The following is a 22,363-nucleotide window of genomic DNA, read 5'->3' as shown; positions in this document are numbered from 1 at the left end:
GGCTTCTTTCCTCTCAAGCGCCTCTCCAGACTGCCTAACAGCCAAGAAAGTAGTTTGGTCACCAGCTACAACCATCTGATAATGTCGTATATTAACCACTGGGGCGTTTGTTCTGCAGAGTATATTTTGCTGATTAGACGAAAGCACCTGATTGCTTCTCCAGATCCCCAGCATCCACCTGTCCATCCACACCACGCCTGGGCACATGTGCAGCTCACCGTGGACTCTCCTCCTCCTCCTTCCTTCCTCCTCCTCCTCCTCCTCCTCGGCACGCACGCGCCCTCCCCTGGATGAGGAGCGGGTGAGCGCGCTGTGGATGCTCTCACACTGGAGTACAGAGCTGAGCTGAGGACAGCAGGGAAACACTTTGACCAGCACTGGCGAGCGGGACAGTGTGGCCTGCCTTTTCTTCTTCGGTAAGGACAACTTGGGAATTCCGGCGCAAAGCTGAAATTTGTGAGGGAAGGAGGACGACTTGTCGGGTCAGCATGGCATCTCTGATGAACTCTGCGTGCTTCCTCTTCTTGCCTGTTGCTCTGCTGCTGAGTAAGTACCGGAAACACAGTGATTTGATTGGAACTCGTATTTCTGAACAGTGCACAGCCTCCACTGCAGTAACGGGAATTTTTAAAGTAGTTTTGGCTGCGAGTAGTTGTGCGTAACGATGCAGATCTGGACCATTAGTGCTTTACTATGCCTGCTCTTTAACTATACAGATACTCCTCTGCAATAGACTCCGACCCCCAGTCTCCCAGACTTGCACCTCTGTGCACTCTAACTTAGAGGGTCCCGTAGCTTCCAACATTAATGTCCAGCATCCGCGGAACATGTGCTGCCGCTGCAGGAGCGATCCGAGCAGGGAGAGGTGATAAAAAAAAACAAAAACACCCTGAAGGTGGTGGATGCAGCACGCTGAGTGCTCCTGTGGGAGTGTATCTGCTCCCAAAGTTGGTTACCGGATCATTACGCAAACTGTCGTCATGAGTTTCGTTGAGTGCGACCTGGCTGCATCTCTCTCTTCACACACACGCGACGAAGTGCTGCTGACAAGCAGCTGGAGGGGAATGAAAGATCATTTCCCCTGAGCCTGTAATATCTTAGCTCGGTCAGGTAACTTCTACATGACAGGAAGAGTGCAGCAGTGGCAGATGCGTTCAAGTTAGATAAGCAAGCTGATAGTAGAGGTTCATCTTGTGGTTCCCACCTATCATCTTTCAAGTTTATCGAAGTGATCTATGCTAGGTTAAAAGGACACTCCAGCCTCAAGAGATGGTTTGAAGATAGAATGGTCAAAATCAATGCACCAGAGTTTTAGATCCCCCCCCCCCCCACCCCACGCCCTGCATGCTTTAGATGTTTCCCTCCTCCACCACACCTGATTCAAATGAGTGGCTCGTTATCACCAAGCTCTGCAGTGGCCTCATTTGAATCTAAACATCCAAAGCATGGAGGGCAGGGGGGCCCGAGGACCAGAATTGAGAACTGAGATATCCTGACCTTTAGACCCTAGAATGGGTCACACGAACAAATGAAAAAAGATCCTACATTTCCCATAATGTGACTTAAATTAGATGGTAAATGCCAACATGCTTGTAAAAAAAGACTGTTAAAATTCTAATAGTTTCAAAGTCAGGCTGCAATAACCAGACTACATCACCATTACACCACACTGCTTTGGAAAGCTCCCATCAGAGCCACAGAAGATAATTACAAAACAGTTCTCACGAGCTTCTTGACGAGTAAGCTGAACGTGATGTGTAAAATTGGTGAGTGGCTCATTAAATGAACAAACATGCTGCGTTACTTTAAACTATAGTATATGTTTGAAATCATCATCATCATCTTTATCATCATTGATCATCACCCCTGCTGATGTCAGAGCGATGAAGATGAGGCGGTGGATGGGTGGTCCCATGGGGGAGTGACACCATCAGGGGGAAAGAAAAAGCTGCCCCACCGATGGAGATAAATGATGAATGAATCGCATCTGTCCCCCTCCTCTGCTCAGCAGAGTCTCTGGAGACTCCTTTCAGCCCTGCGTCTGAACCTGATGAAGAAACGCTGCTGCTGCTGCTGCTGCTGCTGCTGCTGCTGCTGCTGCAGCTGCAGCTGATGATGATGATGTCTGTCATCTCCTCCATGCACTCACTCTGTCCCTCATGCTACTGACACAGCGAAAGAATAGGCTTGTTATGTATTAATATGGGCTGATATTTTTACATGAAGCTCCTTCTTTGTTCCTATCTAGTTGTGCATGTGTGTGAGAGAGAGAGTGTGTTGATGTGTGGGTTGGTGTGTCCGTGAGTAGTTCTTCTCGTCACCTTTGACTCAGTCCTCAGTCAGAAATTCCTCAAATACCTTGTGTGAAGATCAAAAAGCTATCAGAAAGAGACAGACAGCTATTAAAATTGGCAAAGATGAATAAAATCCTATACTTTAGATTTTCTTCTTATTTACTGCTGCAGTTTTTATAGCTGCCTTTGATCACTATGGATCTTTACAGCACAGAGCTTCTATTCCTATGTGTCATGCAGGGGTGCATCAGTGTAGAGGAAGTCTTCCCAGTGTGTCTTTTAGGTCTGCACTCGGTCTTGCGAGATGAATTTCTCACTATTGATATTTACGCGAATGTTACAAAAAGATATTTTTCTTAAAGTCTCTCAAAGGGAAAAGAAATGCTTTGATGCAGAGCCATGAGAACGTTTAATCTGCTGAATATGTGCACCAAAACAGGCACTTAAAAGGACAAAAAACACGGTTGAATGGCAGCTGTGCTCTCAGGTTTAAGGTTGTCTTTACATGTCTCTTTCATTATTATTACTAAAGCCTTATTTCACCAGGTAGGTCCCATTGAGCCCTGGCTGCATTACAGTATTTCAAGGAGCTTACAGGCAAACATTAAAAACACACAAAACAAAATATACATTACATTTTTCCAAACCAAACACACGGAAACAAAAACTCCAACAACCCCAAACATGCAGTATCAGCTCACAGAATCACACGCCTAAGAAGACAGACAGGAGGAGGAAGATCAAGCTAAGGAAGCAATTGCAAATTCCAATTGAATTATGCCACCAAGCACTTCACTACATTTCTGAATGCCCTAATTGGGATCTTGCTGCAGATGTGTCTGCAAGCGGTTCCAGGCTGCAGGGGCAGAGAACATAAAGGCCTGTTTTCCCATTCCAGACGCAGAGTAAGAGGGTATCATTTGAGCCTAAGCACTCCTTGCTAGTTTTAATTGAGATATACCCACGAATTAAGGGGGGAGCAGTGCAAGGATGGATTTGTAAATAGATATGTACCGGTGAGTGAGTCTATGCAAGGCCAGTGAAGGCCAATGAGCTCTGAGGTGTGCATGCACAACGGATCACTGTTGTCAAGCAAGAGAATAAACGTAACCTCAACCAAGATAAAACAGAACTAAGCTGAGCTTCAGTGTCATTAGAGAGAAGAAGAAGAAGCATACTTTTATTATCACATCACACAGTTAGTTGCACACGGCATGCTTTCCGTGAAATTATTTTCTCTGTGTTTAACCCATCCTTGGTCCGTCCTTCCTCCGCGGCAGACCAGGAGCGGTGGGCTGCCAGCCAACAGCAGCGCCCGGGGACCCAGCTCTTCGTAACCATTGGTCAGGTGGTGATCTTCTTGCATGTTTTTAGTGGGGGTATATTTTATGGAGGATACCCCAGCTGAACACGGGGAGAACATGCAAACTCCACACAGAAAGGCCCCCTTTCCTCGGGACACGCCCCCGGCGCCCACAGCGGGAATCGAACCCGGGACCTTCTAGCTGTGAGGCGACAATGTTACCACAATTCCACTGTGCCACCTATTACGAGGTTCTTGTAATCTGATCTGATCTGCCTTGTAAGGTTACAGTTAGGAAGAGCAGCTAATGCCTTCAGACAACCATGATTCAACAATACGAAAGGCAATTTTTTGAGCAATGGCACCAGCACAGCTGTAAATCACAGTTTCATCAGGGTAAACGCGAAACTGCATGAGCAACCTTTTGACCCAGGCTGTTTAAAGAATTTCCCAAATTGGGATCAATAAATTAAAAGTTCAAGTCCAAGTTAACAGAGATAGTTAACAAAAGCAACCTGTCACACACTGGAGGACATGCCATCAAATCTGAGTCAATGTTGAGCAGGTGGTAAGATGGTCGACTGTACTGAAGGCCTTTGAGAGACTGATGAAAGGAGCGGTACATCATTTATTTTGTTACCAACCTTAAGGCATGTCGCGATAGTACTATGTTGTTTCCTGGAGCCAGAGTGTTACAGTGAAAGAATGTTATTAGCACTCAGGAGCTTCTCTGGTGGACCATTTACAAATCCCTCAAGGACCTTCAACAAGGCTGTTAAGTTGAAAATAGGCCTATAGTTGTTTGCAATGTGAGAACTCTCTGAAGTTCATCAGAGAAAGGAACAAAATAACAGGGCTGACCATCGAAAATACTATCTATAGTCATGTCTGAAGAAGGCAGAGTTTTCAAAGGTAGGAACTGGTTAAACAGGGAACCAGAGGCAATGAAGTGCTCATTAAAACAGTCCAGTGAAATAGATTTGATAACTGTCCAGAATTTCAGGGGTTTATTCAGATTTCCAGTCGTGGCACGCAGATAGAATTCGTACTTGGCTCGTCCGACAGATGAGGTGAATCGGTCGCGTAGTTGCCTTGTCGTTTTCCTTCACTTAGGCCAAAGTTACCTCACAGAGTAACATATTTTCTGTTTAGACATGAGAGTGATATCAAATTCTCATCTCTCACTTTCTCAGCAAGAAAGTGAGTAAGCACATTTCCCAAAATGTCCAACTGTTCCTTTAACTCCACCTCAGAGTCATAGTATCAAACGTGCTGTATTTCTTATTAGAACGCAGGGAGCCTCGTAGTCTTCTCTCCAGTTGTGTATCAGTTTTCTGTTTGTCTCCTCTGTCTCTGCTCGAAAAGCTGCAAGCATGAGGACCAGAGACACGGAGAGGGTCCCCTGGGTGCTAGTCTCCGCTCTGCGTCATCAGCGCCCCAATAATCACATTAAAAGCAGTCCATGGGCGAGAGGGAGATTAGATTCAGCTTTTAATTGTTCTCCTCAGGAAACGCTTGCTAACTTCTCTCTCTAAGTTCCCTCTCAGTGGTTTGACTGCAGTGATTTCGAGGTGTTTTTTTTTTTTTTTTTTTTAAACTGCAGCGCAGACACATGAAGTGGAAGATTCCTCATTAAAATAGGTTTTAAAAGTCTCATGGAAAACTGCCTGTGCTTCCTCTCCTCATCCTTCCTTCCTCTCTTCTTTCCTCCCCATCCATCTCTCAAAGATCGCAGTCTCTACTACCGAACACACACACCTCAAACACACACACAGCTATGTCCACCACACTGCGCACTATTTCCATCCCCTTCTTCCTTCCCGTTTCCCTCCTACTTCCTCCATCGCCGTCGTCTTTCCTTCCTCACTTGCAGCAAACCTCGTTTCCTCTTCTCTTACTTCTCGTGTCTCTGCAGTCATTTTCATCTCTATGCCATCACTCCTGTTCCTTTTTATTTTAAACTTGCTCCATCCCTCATTTCTCTGCTTCTGCCTCTTTCATCATCTCCTCCAACTCTTTTTTCACTCTTCTCCGTCCTCCCTTCATCTTCTTCAACAGAGATTCACAACTGTTGATAAATCTGATAGCACACATGCTATGTCACATGTTTCAAATTAAAACAGAGCTGCTTTATTTCCAGGATTCATTGTTTTTTTTGTTGAACCTAATGTTGATATGTCTCCGTAAAAAAGATGCTGAGCTGTAGAAAATGGTGATAATGATAGTTTAACCTCGATCATCACCCAGTAACTGTACAGTTTCTATATTCACTGGCACCATTATAACTTTTGGTTTGAACTCAGATCACCATGACGATGTACGCTGTATGTCCTGATTTTACAAGATGAAGCAGGTAGCAGCTGCACGTGTCATCTCCTTACTTCACTTCAGCCTGATCAATCCTTAAGGTGAACATTAGTGGACTGAATCATCAGTGTCACTTACCAAATCAGCAGCTCACTGCGTCGGAGTTCTGCTCCCTGGGGACTGAAAGCACTGCTGTCAGCTTAGATGTGATAGCCAGTATGGTAATTCCGGGTTTAAAGGTCCCATGTTGTAGAAAACATGAAGCAGGTCAAGGTGCTGTATAGATACATATCATATATCAATCCACTGAGGAATGCATATAGCTCTTATTCAAAAATGGCGCCTTTAAATGAGCTGTTAGGACTTCCATAAGGTTGTGATGTCACTATACAGTCACCGCCCTCAGCCACGCCCCCCAGCACAGCTGCTGTTGTAAAAACAGCTGTGCTGATGGGTAACGCCTGCTCAGGCCTGCCAGAGCTGACCAGTCAGAGCTTCTGGACTTTTCGGAGCATGTAGTAGACTCCAAAATAAAAGCATGAACCTTAAAATGAACATAACAATTGTTGCTTATTTACGCATCCAGCAATTATGAAGCAATGTTGCTGTTCATTTTGAGTTGTTTTTCTGGCCTCCGAATGAAAGTGAATTTAAAATTCACTCTCTTTAAGCTCTGTTTTTGGTCTCTCACAACTCCTGAGGGAAATATCTGGCTCTTTAGCTGCTAAATGCTCCACTATATTCAGTAGCTGGTCACTAACTGTGTCTGTCTGCTGTTTGGTGCTAAGCAGTTAGCGTGTAGTGAGGTTTCTTTCTTAGATCTTTGATTTTAACTTTTCCAACATATGAATTTCTTCACGTCACAACATAATATGACTTTATGTCTTTCTTTCTTTTTTTTTTCTTTTTTTTCTTGCTGTGGCCCAAAAACCATGCTATGAGAGCCATGAGAGTGAACCAAAACAGTAAAGTTTTTGGCTGGACAGCAAAACATCGAGGTGAGACTCATAATAAAGTACATTAAAGCTGCTGATGGTAATTCTCTGCAGGTTCATCTCTACAAGCAACCCCTTTCATACTGTAGTGTGATTGTTCGGTTTAGCTGCTTTAAAGGAATAATCCCAAATCCCATTTGTAATGCTATTTATGGTTGGAATTTTGTCAGTAATAGCCATTCAATGCACTGACATTCAATATTTATTTCTCTTTGCAGTAGTTTCTATTGGTAGTGGTGGAGTCTGTCATTCTTATGCTGGAATCAAACAATCAGCGGAGTCTTTCCAAATTTCCACCTCTTTTCCCAATTTCCGCATTGCTTCCATGTTTTATCTTTTCTTGCTGTTTTGCTCTTTCAGCCTGTCTTTCGTCCTCTTCACACACCGTCTGCCTGTGATGTAGCCATCCTCTCCCCCGTCTCCTCCTCCGTGTCCTTGTACGTTTGCTGTAATGTTCAGCTCTCCTTTCCTGTCGAGATATGTGTGGTTAGGAGAGTGATATGTAACCACGTACACACACGCAGATTTTGCAAACAGTCAGTGGGTCTTAAATCTTTCACAAGTACTCAACCTATCCGAGGACACGCTTGAATCTTTAACCAACAAACACAATGAGCACATACATCAACAGCATATGCACACATGTAACATGCACACATTAGTGTTCTCCATTTTTTTCTGTACCTGCACTTTCTTCTTGATCTCCTCAAAGGGGATTGTTGATGTAGGGGTGTGTGTGTGCGTGTGTGTGTGTGCGCGCGCGCACATGTAAATAAAGGGTGACAGTTTCTATGTGTACACATGTCACACGAAGAAAGGTTTGGATTAAGACCATTTAAACAAGCTGTGTGTGTGTGTGTGTGTGTGTGTGTGTGTGTGTGTGTGTGTGTGTGTGTGTGTGTGTGTGTGTGTGTGTGTGTGTGTGTATCAGTGTTCCTCTAACAAATACTGAGTAAGAAAACACCAGCAGAGCATGACTCTCTTCTCCTCATCCCCAAACTACACTGAGCATGAATATTCACACACACGCAGTCGTATTTCCTTTGCTTTTACGGACATTTCATAGACTTACATTCATGTCTTGGGGGCTTGGCCTAACCATAACCATAACCACAACTGGCCTAATCTACCCCTTACACTAACCTTAACCCAAGTCTACACTCTAAAATTCAAGGATTTACATTACAGGGAACACACACAGTTTTAAGATGCTGTATTGCATGCATCCACATATATACTGTATGAGGGAGTCACTGTCCTCTATTATAATCAGTGTAATTTAATTCATATCCTGTTCTCACTGTGTGGTTGTGTGTGTGTATGCTGGCATGTAGCTTATGAAACCAAAGTTTTAATCCAAGTGCATGTAATTTGCATATATAGGTGGGTGTGTGTGTATACCACACACGCATGCACACGCACATGCAAACACTCTTCATACCCCAGTGTGTGCAGAGGGCATATAGGAAGGTTATTTGCAAGGAGGGCAGCACTGTGTGTCCAAGGTCAGTGGAGCTCACGCACACACACTCACACAAATACACAATTCTATAGGGAAGGAGTGCAGAGAGCATTAGCTTTCAGTCTGAGGGAAGCAAGAGAAAGAGATAAAAGTGAAAAAAGCAATGTAGTTTACAGGAACACAATACAGCAGAGAAGTAAGAGAAGTGTTATGGAGGTGAGTAAGAGAGGCAGAGGGCAAGTGGAGAGAGAGGATGGCGAGAACAAGATGGAGAGAAGGAGGAGGAGGGAAGAATAGAGACATTGAGAGAGATCAGGACCTGTATTTATCAGGCCTGTCAGAAAAAGGCGAACCATCATGGATCACTGACCACAGCCTCCGGACAATTCAATTTAATAAGATCTGAAGTCAACAAAAGAGATCCTGCTGAAGCTCCTCCAACTCTGGAAACTTTGAATAAAATCACCGGGGAGATACAGAAAGACAGAAATGAAAAAGAGAGAGAGAGTACACAGAAAAGCTGCTGTTTTGTGAAGGACGAACAAGGTGGAAATCTGTTTCTCACACAGGTTCAAGGGAAGACTTCTCTGAGTGCATCAGCAGTGTAAACAAAGACAAGGGGGCATGTAGCAACCGTTGATGTCGTCATTATTCAAAATGTAATCAGGCATCCCTCTAAATGGGCTGAAAATGTGATAAAGCCTGTTAGTGTAATAAATGGCCAGATTATGTAGCATCTTTAGATTGATAATCGTCTCATTTTATCCCTGATGGGCAGAGCATTTCACAGCAACACTTCAGTCAGCTGCTGATGCAAAATGGCCCTGAGTGTGAGCAGGAGCAGACTGGTTGGAGTGTACAGTGTGCTGGTGTGGTTTTAAAGCTGCAGTAATGTATCACCTGTAACACTTATTATGGCTAATGTGTTAGCAAACACAGCCTATATAACCACCCAGCAGAGCATTCATCAGCATTCATTTAGAGCTGTGTTTCTGGCCTTTTGACAAATGTGAACTCAATGATCACTCTCCTGTGAAGCAGCCATGGCTCAGGAGGTGGAGTGGGTCACCCGCTAATCAGAGGGTCAGCGGTTTGAGTGAACGGGCGAGCACAGAATCATCATCATGGGATGCTTTGGATAGAAAGGCGACCAGACAGCTGCTGCCATCAGTGTGCGTGTGAATGGGTGAATGGGTGAATGGTGACGTGTTTTAAAGTGCTTTGAGTGGTTTAAATGCAGTCCATTTAGCATCTCCTTGCTCAGGTTTAGTCTCTACCAACTTCTGAGGGAATTAATCAGCTAAATGCTCCAGTGTGTTCATCAGCTAGTTGCTAACTACTGAATGTCTGATTGCCATTTGGTGCTGAGCAGGTAGTGTGCAGTAGGTTTAGTGACAACAGCTGCCTGCTGCTGAAAGACAAGTTGTGAGCGATATATATATATATATATATATATATATGTATGTGTGTGTGTGTGTGTGTGTGTGTGTGTGTGTGTGTGTGTGTGTGTGTGTATATATGTATATATATATATATACACACACACATAGGATATGGTTAGCCTATCTTAAGCTGAAACCATCTGGCTCTGTCCACAGTTAAAATATGTACAAACAAAAACATGAGACATGTAAGACTGTCATGTTAGACTGGCTGTATCCCCAAACTTTATCTTTATGCTAAGCTATTCTAATTGGCCCCTTGCTCTGGCTCCATACTTTCCAAAGAGAGATTGATATCAACCTTCTCATCTGACTCTTGGAAGGGCAGCAAATAACCCTGTTTCAGAAAACACTGAACTATTCTATTAAGATGATTCATATTACTGATTTGTATTCAGCAACTTTTCTGTTGCAGCTTCCTGAGCAGTTTATTTCATTTAAAGTACTTTTCTTGTGTTTTTGTTTGTGTGCATCCTGCTATAGACGACGGAGGAAGTTGTTTGAATAAATGTTCCAAACCTGTGAGGATGTGAAGTGACATGAGCATGAAAAAAAGATGCGCATGCCTCGGCAGATGAGCATATATGCAGGCCTGCACCTGTTCCCGTGTACATATGTGTGTTCGCTTTTGTGTGCTTGCATGCATGAACGCCTGCATGTCTGTGGGATGGAGGGGAACATCACATGGACAGCGTCCAGGTTCATGGCTGTGAGCCTAAGAGAAGAAGAAAGAACACGATCAACTGCAGACTCCTTCAGAACCAGACAGTTAAACCAGACACAGTCAAAGGAAAGAGAAAAACAAGCCAACAGGAAAATCAAACTAAACTCTTCAAAGAAGTGAAGGTTGAGGGAGACACATTTGTCTATGCCTGAGTTGTTCACAACTAAGCCAACCTACATAGACGCTTAGACACATATAGTGTTTTTGCATGGCAAGAATTCAACAACTGGTGTCCTTTACATAACCTGAACTTTTAAGAATTTGTGAGGCTTTGGCGCTCAGTTCTTTTCCTTTGTATCTGATGTTCAAATATGCTTTAGAAATACATGCAAGGTAGTTCAAAAGAGAAGCATGGTCCTTGATTGAGTTTCATCAGCATCTCCTTGCACCTGTAGAGCATGTGGTACATCCTTAGTTGTTTAAAAGCACTGCGATATCTTCTGGTACGCAGCTAGATTCCCTGCAGCTGATTCCAGCTTCCCTTGAATGGTGCCTTCTCCCCAGGTGCTCATCACGTCTTTGACATCATCATCTCATTCATTTGTAAAATAAGAGTCATTGTATTGACATGTGTTTGTTGTAGTAGTCTTTGTTGTGATGTAGCATATTTGCTGCAGGAAGTTGAATTGAGTCGTTGTGAAATGCATGTAGGTGTCGCTGGAAGCTTGGTGAGATAGTATCGACTTGTCTCTCTGTTTGCTTACCAGACAACAGATGACAAGCATTAATTCAAGGCAACATATTCGTACTGTCTACTCCTATGTCATGACTGCAAAACATCAGTTTTTTCAGTTTTATCTCTATACTGTAGCTCTATATCCCCCCCAAAAAAACATTTAAGAATGAACAGTACAGACCACCAGGATGAGAAAATTATAAATAGATTGTCAACATAAATGGAGAATATGTATCCAAGAGGACGTTCTTGTTGCCAAACAGATAAGAGCTGACATGAGACCTGGAAGAGGACAGACTACACAAAACACACAAAAGGCAAACTCAAGCAGAGCAGTCACACAGGCAGGAGGAAGGAAACAAAAACACATAGGACGAGAGAGACAAGGACAACATGCACACGAGAGAGAGAGAGACAAGAGGCAAGACTGAATCTGCTAGAGGCCGAAGATCCACATCCAGAACATCTGGAATGAGGTATTGACAGACAGAGGATAGAGAGAGGCCCCAGGGTGGGCGGTGCTTTGGCATATGTTTGTGGGACATCAACTTCTCTTGCCACATCTTATTGCAGTGGTTAAACTAGTCAACAGCTTCACCCCTGTGAGCACATCAACTGGCTGTTCCATTGAAATGAATCTATTTTTAGATGGCATATTGCTGGACTGAATGCTGTCGTGATCAGACCTTACAATGGCTACACATCTGTGACGAGAGTAGGCATGAAGGCAACTTTAAAGCCGGTGTCTGCGGGGAAGGGATACAGAGTGAATGAGCCGAAAGCAGCACACAGACTGCACCGGGATTTTCAGTCTCCAACAAGAACCTGCGCCATCACAATAACTTAAAGGATGCTATAATCACATAAGCAATCTACAAACAGTCACATTATGTTAGGGTAATAGGCGCTCTTTGAAACACTGGTCAGCAGAGTCGAAAGAAACCTGCTGACTGGCCAAAGCAGCTAACAGGCTGAATCACTGCAGATGGTCATATGGTACGCACACTCAGAAACACTTACATATGGCGGTAAATACACAGATATGCAAATGTGTTGATAAAGTGGCACAGCCAGAGGTTCACTCCTAATAAGTCAGTGCTCTGAAATGTAAATGTGGATGAAAATGAACACATTTATCAACACGTCCCCAGGTTATCGCACAACAGTATCACACACACATACAAACAGAGCTAATTATTGAGTCACAGAATTTAAAAGAATCTGCTCACAGTCTTGTGTAATAGTTAATACATGCGTATACATTGCTGTATGGATCCATAACAACGCACAACACATGCGGCCCCTGGGACAGGAAGTGTAGGATTAGATTTCCATACTGTGTACATTAGAGGTGCTCAGGCAGCAGCTTGTTTGTGAGCTGGTGTGCGTGAGTGTATGTGGCCTAAAGGGAATAGAGGTGAAGCTTCAGACCCAAGGAGTCAGCGAGGGAACACCTTTCATCTTTAGTGATGAAAGATTTGCGTTTCGCTTCCTGTCAATGGCAGCAAATGTAAAACTGCGATGTTCTTAGCTCAGTATGACGACAAAGAAGAGCATCCATCACAAATCCTCACTGAAACACACCCTGCTGAAGCAGATCATTCTCACTCTGAGCTGCTGTCCTTTTGGAGACTGAAGCTGTTAAAATTATTTATTTTATGCATACAGTATGTGCGTACACAGTATTTTCTTTTTCCCTCGCATGTTCTTGTTCTTTTTAATGAATTTATTTACTTATGTCATTTATCATTATTATTATTAGTAGTAGTAGTAGATATCTATATGTTTTGCATCATCATCTGTAAAGAAATAATTTCAAAAAGAGATTAAACAAACAGCATAGCTCGCTTCACTCAGCACGGGCTCGATGTAAACCAGCAATCAACATTGCGCTTTTGCCTGTTGCTGTTTGCCTTCCATCGCTGTGTTTGTGTGGATGCTGATTTTTTAGCTTGAAAATATGAATATGTACATAGTGAGTGTGCCAGAGAGCTTTTGATCAGTACTTTAGGCTATACTTTGTGACGGTGTTGTATTGGGTTACAATTTGCTAATAAGAGCTTCCAATATTTTCTTCCCCATGTGGAACAACGGTGCTAGATGGAATATTAGAAAGCTACAAAGATGGCAGACACAGCGCCAAAAAAACGCAATTATAAGGAGGCAAAACGCCAAGCGGACAAAGCTTGTTCCAAAACCAGAGTGACTCTGTAGGGGGGCTTTCTCCAGCTAGTGAGCACTTAAGAAAAGCATGGAGATGAAGAGTGACGCAGGGTTGGCCTGTTTTCTGTTTGGACAGGCAGCTGCTGGCAGTTAGTCTTGTTAGCTTGCTAAAGTATCGGCTTTCCCATTACAACAAATGTAAAGTGTCTGCAGTAGAAGCTTGCAGTGTACGTACAAATACAGGTAGGAACGGGTTGTTGTGGCTTGAATGCAGTGGCATACAGCAGCCTTGATAGGAAAGTAATAGAAATGCCTGGCAAAGAAAGAAGAAGAAGAAGAAGAAGAAGAAGAAGAAGAAGAAGAAGAAGAAGAAGAAGAAGAAGAAGAAGAAGAAGACATACTTTATTAATCACCACACAACATGCAAACGCCATGCTTTTGGTGAAATTATTCATCTTCCTTACCATCCTGGTAAGTCCTTCCTCCGTGGCAGACCAGGAGCGGTGGGCTGCCAGCCGACAGCGGCGCCCGGGGACCCAGTTCCTTTTGTCACCATTCGGTCAGGTGGTGACCTTCTTGCATGTTTTTAGTGGGTTTTTTTGTGGAGGATACCCCAGGTGAACACACAGAAAGGCCCCTTTCCTCGAGATAAAGGGCAGCAGGCACCAAAGGCATGGTGGAGGACACGCCCCCCCAGCGCTGTAGAAAGAGTCTGCAGTAAGGTAAAATCCTGAAAACTGGGACGCTGAGTGTGATCATTTGCGAATCCTTCTTAACATCTACTCAATCGAAAGATAATGTATTTGATATTTGACCTTCATTGATTTTTGTAAATATGTACTATGAGCAACCAAAGACTGGGAAAGATGTGGAATGCTCCAAAAACACCTGTTTGGATCATTCTACAGGTAAACAGGTTGATTAGTAAAAGGTGATGGTCATGATTGGGTATGAAAGGGGCATCCTGGAAAGGCTCAGTCATTCACAAGCAAGGATGGAGAGAGGTTCACCACTTTGTGAACACATGATTGGATAAAGGATGTTAATACATGAGCTCAGGAACACTTTGTTAAACTGTTGTCAGTAATCACAATTTGTCTGCAAATGATTGCATTCCGCTTTTAATTCCGTTTTACACAGCGTCCAAACTTTGTTGGAATCAAGGCTGTAATAGACACTTGACAGTTTACTCTTTAGTGAGCAGTAAATTGAGATTTCAGATACTTAAAGTCATCATTTTGTCTAATCGCTGACAGGTACCGACAGTCATTTTTGCATCTATAAAATGTGTTGCATTGCACTGTGGGATTGTTGGCAGAAAGTAGTGGCCATGGCGCACACACTGCTTTTTTATTCCCCCTGTGGGAATCTTGTTTGGCACTATATTGTGGATAAATGTCGTACTCAGGATTTGGACACTCAAAATGAAATGCATGCATGAGTAAATGTAGTGCGCTGCAGAGTAAACAGCCTCAGTGTAAATCAACCAGCATTAAATGAACATTCTGAGTGATCTGAAACGACACAAATGATGTCAAAGTGTTGTTTTTGTACATCTCAGCTGTTCGTCATTTGAAGTTCAGACTATGAAGCGTGTTGGTTTATGAGCGCTTCTGTGTTTCTGAATCCCAGGAGCCGCTGCACGTTCACACACTGAGAGCTGAAGGTGTGTGTGCGTACCTGTGTCTCCATGGATCTTTACACACTCAAACAGATGGTGTGTGTTTTTGCTTGTGTGTGTGTGTGCGCGCTCCCCTGTGTGTTGTGCGTCTGGGGAGTGAGGTGCTAACAGTGATAAGTTACAGCAGCAGCTTCAGGTGCTGGAGTCAATAAAAGCTCATTAACTCAACAAGGGGGTCAGTGGCTCCGTCCACCACAATATACTTCCCACTTTGTCTTCTTCATGCACTTCATGCATGTGTGAGCTGCTGGATCAATGGGACCACATGGTTCATTTCCTCCGACTTTAGAGAGAGAGGCAGCGAGGAAGTGGAGGGTGGAGCATGGAAGCACACAAATGAAAAAGAACAACAACAATGATATGATCAATAATAGCTGATTACTAAAGAATTTGTCTTAATCACTGACATGACTCATACTTTCTTGAAACACTGCTGGAGACTAAGCCATCCTCTATGTTAGAAACACCTGCGCCCCGTCTGCAAGTCAGACTGTCTGCTGTGAAAAAGTCAATTTTTGCTTTACAGGGACATTTAAAATAGGACACATTGAAATGAAAATAACTAGATAAATAAACGTAAATGACAAAACAACCAAAACATCATATTAATGAGGATGGGGACTCAAATGCAACTGTAAAAAGATGTGTCCTAAGGTCTGTATTTCATAGCTATCGAAATACATGCCATATAAGCAACTTTCATTTGATCCCCTGTTGACATAAAAATATCCATCAATGCAGCATTAGTGTTACATTACTATTAATAGCAGTAGTGTAACATTAACATTAGCTCTCAGGCTGCATAGTTAACACCGTTAAACCTTAACAAGTAATTTCTCGGTTGTCGTGAAGGCAAATTATCACCTAAAAAATAATTAAAATGGCTAACAGGCTAGTGTAATAATGCCAAGTTAAGGCCATTAGTATTACCATTTCATTGGCTGGGTTATTTATCTCAAATCTTAATCTTTATCTTAAATCTGTACATTGATTTTCATACTGTTGAACGGAACCATTGACTGAAATAATGCATGAAAGAGCCCTGCACACGCCAAAGGACCTCAGTCACCTGCTGAGGAGACTGCTCCAGACTTTCTATGACACGGTGGTGGCCTCTGCAGTGTTTCATGCCATAGTGTGCTGGGGAGGGGGCAGCACAGACAGAGACAGGAAGAGACTGAACAAACTGGTTAAGAGAGCCAGCTCTGTCCTGGGCTGCCCACTGGACTCCATCGAGGAGGTGGCGGACAGAAGGATGTTAGCCAAGCTGACATCCATCATGGACAACTCCTCCCACCCCCTGCACCACACTGTGGGGACCCTGAGCAGCTCCTTCAGCACAAGACTTTTACATCCCCAGTGCAGGAAGGAGCGCCACCGCTGGTCTTTCCTGTACTGCGCTGTATAACAGTGCACAATGACATCCACTCAAATGCAAGTTGTACTGATAACCTGATCACATTTTTCCTCTGTTTTCATGTGCAATCATCACTTTTAAATTACCTAAGTGTGTACATATAGTATATATTGTAAATTACCATAGGGTATATAACACTTGTGCAATATTTTTTTGTCTTCTTGCCCTCTGACTTCTTGTCACTTCTCTGTCTTGTTGCTGCTGTAACATGTGAATTTCCCCCATTGTGGGATAAATAAAGTCTATCTTATCTTACCTGAAATAAGTTTTCTAAACTTGTGATATGCTTTGAAAACGGTCCATGCATGGACCTGCAGTTCATGTGTTGAACATGCAAAAGTTTTAGCTTTAAACCATCAAAAACAATAAGCTTAACTTTGTGATGTCAGACAAACTGAGAACCCACAGAGCAGACCAGAGACAGGCGGACGATAAGAGGCGTTTATTGACAGTCCGAGTCGGTACGCAGAATATCAGCCCAAAAGGCAGCAGTACAAAAAACACTAGGCAAACTCGGGAGTCACAAAAAAACAGGCAAGAGTCAAAAACCAGAAGATCAGTAAGACGGGCAAAAGTACCAAGACGCTAGACAAAAGGCAACGAGAGACAAAACAGGTCGAAACACGAGGAGATCACAAACACAAAGAAAATGCTGGAAAGCTACTCACAAGGACGCAGACAATCTGACAAAGACACACTGGGATGGGCAGGTATGTATACACACACGAGGGGTGGAACAATTAGACTCAGGTGTAGTCACTGAACAGTCACACACAGGGAAGTCAAGACACCACACAAGACAACACAAAACAGGAACTGAAAACAACCTTCAAAATAAAACAGGAAACGTGAGATTTATTTTCAGCACCTTCTCACTTGCTGAACAGTTGTGTTTTTTTGAGCAGATGCTTTTCACTCCAGAGCGGCAGCCTCACGCTGCAGGCGTATCTGGATGACGACGGTCTTGCTGGTCCATCCTGGTGCAGCGGGCTGCTGTTTGTCCCTGTGCTGGAATCCACTGCGGTCTGCTGACTTATGTTTGGTCTGATGAGGTTGTAACTCGTGTCTCAACTGGAGACGTTAGCTCATGCCTCAGGGGGAAGTCCATTAACTCGTCTGAGACCTCTCCCTCTATCACTCTCTGTGTAGTTGCTTTTTTTTACTCTCTCATTCTCTCTGGTTTTCGAGGATTCTGTTTCTTTTTCATTGTCACTCATTTTCTCATTTCTTCTGCTCCTTGTCAGTGTTTTTATCTGTGTCTTGTGTCTATGTTGCAGTTCCCTCTCAGCTCTTGTCTCTTTCTCTCCCTCTGCTTTTTCATACCCTCTTCCTACTGCTGCTATATTGCTTTACATAACACAGGCTAACTAAACTGTTTTTTACACATCAATCTTTCATTACAGCTCTGTTGTGAGGTCTGCTTAACAAGCTTTTAGGCTGAATAATGCACCGACTGGTGGCCAGGACTGTGAACATCAGCTGAGTGTGTCTGTATGTGTATATGCAAGTGTGTGTTTATGTGTGTGTGAGTATTATCAGATTGACATTGTTTTTGGTCAGATTCATGTCCATAGCAGAGGGGTCGTCACTCCATTGATCCAACTGCTGCTGCATTGCTGTGGTCAGCTCTGTGCCCCTGGATGGAGGTTGTAGGGTGAAGTGCTTTGCCCAAGGGCACACCAGCAGGACATTCAGGTACACAGTACACAGTTGGGCACTTTAGTAGAGAAAATGACTGAAACTGTTAGAGAGTGGCACTGTGAACCATTTTGTCTCAAATGACTTAACTAATCAAATGAAAGTGTGGAGGTTGATGCGACTCCTCGTCATCAGTGGACACAAACCAGCACTGTGATCTATATTCTGTTAAATTGGGAACCAGCATCTGTTTCCTCAAACATGTCAGCTTATTGCAAATCAATACCCTGTGCCTTATGGGAAAAGGTCAAAAAAAGTGTTTGGTGGCTGTAATGACTCTGGGGAGGATGAATAAGGTCACAGGTACGAGCAGGGGGGAGGCAGCTGCCTGGGTTTTTTTCCTTAAATGTTTAGCTAATTGATTGTAAGACACTTCCTTTAAAAGCACTGGTGAATGGAGATGTTAACGGATCAGCTGGGCCACAGATCCATACTTAAGTGACCTCACATTGCCCTTCACCAGTGTGGGAAATACAGTGAACCTTAAAATCCAATTTTTGGTGTGTCTCAAAAATCAAGCTAATTATCACCTTGTAAAGTTGAAGTGGCTAACATGCTAGCAAGCAGTGTCTTATTTAGACATCAAGCAGAGACACTGCAACACTAGCTTTCATCATGTTTTTGGCCACCTGATGAGTATAAATCTAATTTTCACTTTCCTTTTTTGCTCTGTTTTGGTCTTCACAAATCCCTGAGAAAAGTCTGTGGTTTGAAGCCGCTAAATGCTTCATTACAGTATGTTCACCAGCTAGTTGATAACTTTGTTGTTCAGTGCCGGGCAGGTAGTGTACAGTGAGTTTTAATGGCTTTTTCACCGAAAACAACTGCTGTTTTACAATGCTGATGGGAGCAGTGAGTGTGAATCAAAATGGTAAAGTTGCAAAATGAGCTAAAGGGCACTAAAACACTTCATAGACCTGCAGGAAACTGCAGAGTCGAATGATAATTCTGTGTGTTCAACACTGCAGGTCACACCTTTCACATTACACTTTACATTACGTTTGACCTATTCTTCAGATACTGGAAAATATTATATGTAATATCAGCTTAAAACAAATGAACTCATGAATACACACATTTTTTTCATAGGATGTTCAGTTGTGTAGTGAACAATTCTGTTATAGGAGCCTATCACACACAGCGGGGACAGAACCAGAACGTAGTGGAGGGAAGTACCAATCCCAGCTGGCTCGGCAATGCCGAGGGAATCCCCAGGAAGAGCTAACCAGACTGGATAATTGAGGATTTATAATTTAGAGCTGTTAAGAGGTCACGCTGCAGCTACGCCATAGCACAATGTCACCCCCAAAATAAGAGTCCAAAACTGTCAGTCTTCAGCTTGCTTGTGAGCTCTCTTCCACAAGTCTGCAATGATGTAGTGAAGAAACATGAAGCCAGCTGAAGAAGTCTTTCTGCAGCTCTCCAGCACACTGAATGACAGGAACTTAAACATGGTGAACAGTCTCCTATTTAGTCGTGAGACAAAGTGAAAAAGAAGTTACCTGGTTGTAACTCCAGTATCCCATGATGGGAATGTACTGTTGTCATATCATGCAGGTTACTGTGCAAGCCAGCAGCCTGGTCTTGCAGGGTGAAAGCTGAATCAAAACCTGTGTCAATGTTAGGATTTACTTTTGTCTTCACTCAGTGTTTTCTCTTTCCATTTTTCCCTACTGTCTGTCAGAGACTGGGTGGGCCTTCCTCGTGCACTGCTGGCCCTGCCTAATTACCTGCACACCTGAGGTGTGTTAGAGCCTGAGTGCTGGCAGTACTTATGCTACGTCTACATTTAGTAGGGTATTTTGGAAAACGGATATCTTAGCCCCTCCGTTTTCAAAAATAACTTGCACGTGCACACATCGTCTTCAAAAATGTTGTCGTTTACATGACCCTGGATAAATATGCCGTCGAGCGCATCATAACTATGCCAAACCTATGGGCGCGAGTGTAAACACAGGTCGCTCACATGACGTATTTTCAGTTGCATGTTGTAACGTTTCAAACCTAAAATGCTCTTTAATCCTGTTTACACGCCAACACATAACCGCCATTTTCAGAAATCTCCACTTCAGCCGGAGTTTTTAAAAATGATCGTTTTCCGTGAAAAAAACTCTGTTTGCGTGTAAACAAGAGGCCAAACCAGTCAGGAGTCAGGAGAGGCTTTCTGAACATGTGGCTGCCAGTTCGTCCTGATCTCTACCGTGTGATCATCCTACCCCTCCTAAGAGTAATCGACTAAGAAACCCGTTAAAAGCCCTACAATTAAGATCTGTCCTGGAGTTTCCAGTGGGGTATTTTGTTGTACTTTTGGACTTGATGCTTCTGTTTGCTCTTTGTTTCAGTGTCTTCAGCCCCGCTCGGTGTGCCTCTCAGCCTCAGTTTTCCAGTTCTTTAAAAGTTTAAAATTTATTTAAGGCTGAACCTTAACAGCCAAAGCTAATCTGTAGTCTCAGACACACTGTCTGGGTGGTTGAAGGCACTGTAAATGTAAGAACATAAAGAAAACGTTACAACAGCAGCACTACTGGATGCTCTGCGTCAGCTGCTGTTTGAACATTATGAAACGTACAGATTTGTGCTTCAGTATTTGTTTTGAAAATGACTGAATGAGCAACAGTCACCATTCATTTTCTCTTTTAATATAGAAAAACTTTTTGTCATTGTCACATAAACTAAATGTGTTCTGTGCGGCGACAGATGAGGTTTCCTCTCCGTGCAGTGGAGTCTGGAGCGCTCTTTGTGCCATTTCAGTGCTCTCTGTTACATCACGTTGTGTATTCTTTCACACAACACCTCATAATGCTGCATGGGCACTTATGAATAAAGCACACATTGTAAGTGTGCATAATTTTGACAGAAGCTGTGCAAATTATTTTTAGAGCATGGCCACATTTGCATAAGATTAGAGTAGAATCAGAAACGGCCACAGACAGTGGATTATAAACAAGGTAATTATCTCAGGGTTTGACATGAAGGATTACAGCTAAAGTGCAGTGATTCTGCTCATCGGCAGCAGCTTTGTGTTTGGATATCGCCAAAGTCAGTCAACAGGGCAGTCAGTATTTTTTCATTTTTAACAAATGTTTTTCGAAAGCATTTGTCTCTCCTGATTTATTTATTTTTTTTACCTCACCATGAGGAATCAAGTTTATTGCTCAGCAGGTTGCAGTTAAACACCCACGGAGCTGACATGGTCATCAGGCAAGAGGATTGAAAACAGCTGGAATGAGCTGGAGAGAAAGTTCACACTAATTTGATTTTAATTACCTGACATCTGGGCCTAATCTGACCAAGGACAGAGGACAAGCAACGGAGGGCTGTGAAGTCCAAACAGTCTAAAACATGAAAAGGTGGATGTTTTATTCATTTTAATCCGAAGTGTTTTTACTTATAAGCTCCAGACGTCATCTATCTTCCATGAAGAGATGTACTTTTGCCAAGACACAGCTGATGTATTTATGGAATTTCAGAAGAAAACTTCTTCGTATGGCTCCCGTCTCTCGCCTGGCGCGGCCAGGTGCGTTCGTTTTATTGTCAGGCCCAGTCCTGATGCACAGAGGGGCTGATGGGAGCAAGTCTGCTGAATAAAACAGTGCCGGTGATGTTAAAAGCTCCCTGACAAAATGATTAGATCCTCCACCTCCTGAGGTGCAGCAGTCACTGAGGTGTGTGTGTGTGTGTGTGTGTGTGTGTGTGTGTGTGTGTGTGTGTGTGTGTGTGTGTGTGTGTGTGTGTGTGTGTGTGTGTGTGTGTGTGTGTGTGTGTGTGTGTGTGTGTGCACAGCAGGGGACACATTCAGCTTTTAAATGCCTGGAGGATCCCCAACCACTTTGCACACACACACACACACACACACACACACACACACACACACACACATGCATGCATGCACACACACTGAAAGGTAAACAGGCATTCCTCAATGAACGACATTTGCTCAAAGACCTTTTTAATCACCCCGGTGTCGCTCTGGGGCGACTGAGTCTGACGCAGGAGTGTGTGTGCTGTCACCACGTACAATGGCGTGCGTGTGTGTGAGACCAGCAGGGAAATCACCAAGAACAATCACGGCCACACATCGCTGCCTTCTTTGTTTTATAGGAGAGATTGACAGATATTTGCCACAGCAGAACGACTGTGTCTCCGTCTCATTTCCTGTATCTTTCCGTCCATCTCTCCCGTTGCTCTCTCTCCTCCGTCA

At 43.4% G+C, this 22,363-nt stretch overlaps 1 protein-coding gene across 1 annotated transcript in view; it reads left to right on the top strand.

Annotated features, from left to right (window-relative positions):
* The first annotated feature begins 289 nt into the window (after positions 1-289).
* nrn1la (neuritin 1-like a) overlaps positions 290-22,363 on the top strand; it is a 95,868-nt gene continuing 73,794 nt past the window's right edge. The window contains exon 1 of the mRNA XM_070972157.1: positions 290-546. Coding sequence (XP_070828258.1) covers positions 489-546 — 58 coding nt within the window. The 5' untranslated portion in view covers positions 290-488. The remainder of the gene's footprint in view (positions 547-22,363) is intronic.

Source organism: Chaetodon trifascialis, chromosome 10, assembly GCF_039877785.1.
Source record: "Chaetodon trifascialis isolate fChaTrf1 chromosome 10, fChaTrf1.hap1, whole genome shotgun sequence".
In the NCBI taxonomy this organism is placed as follows: Eukaryota; Metazoa; Chordata; class Actinopteri; order Chaetodontiformes; family Chaetodontidae; genus Chaetodon; species Chaetodon trifascialis.
Note: the sequence above shows the minus strand (reverse complement) of the source record. Positions and strands in the feature narration are given on the sequence as shown.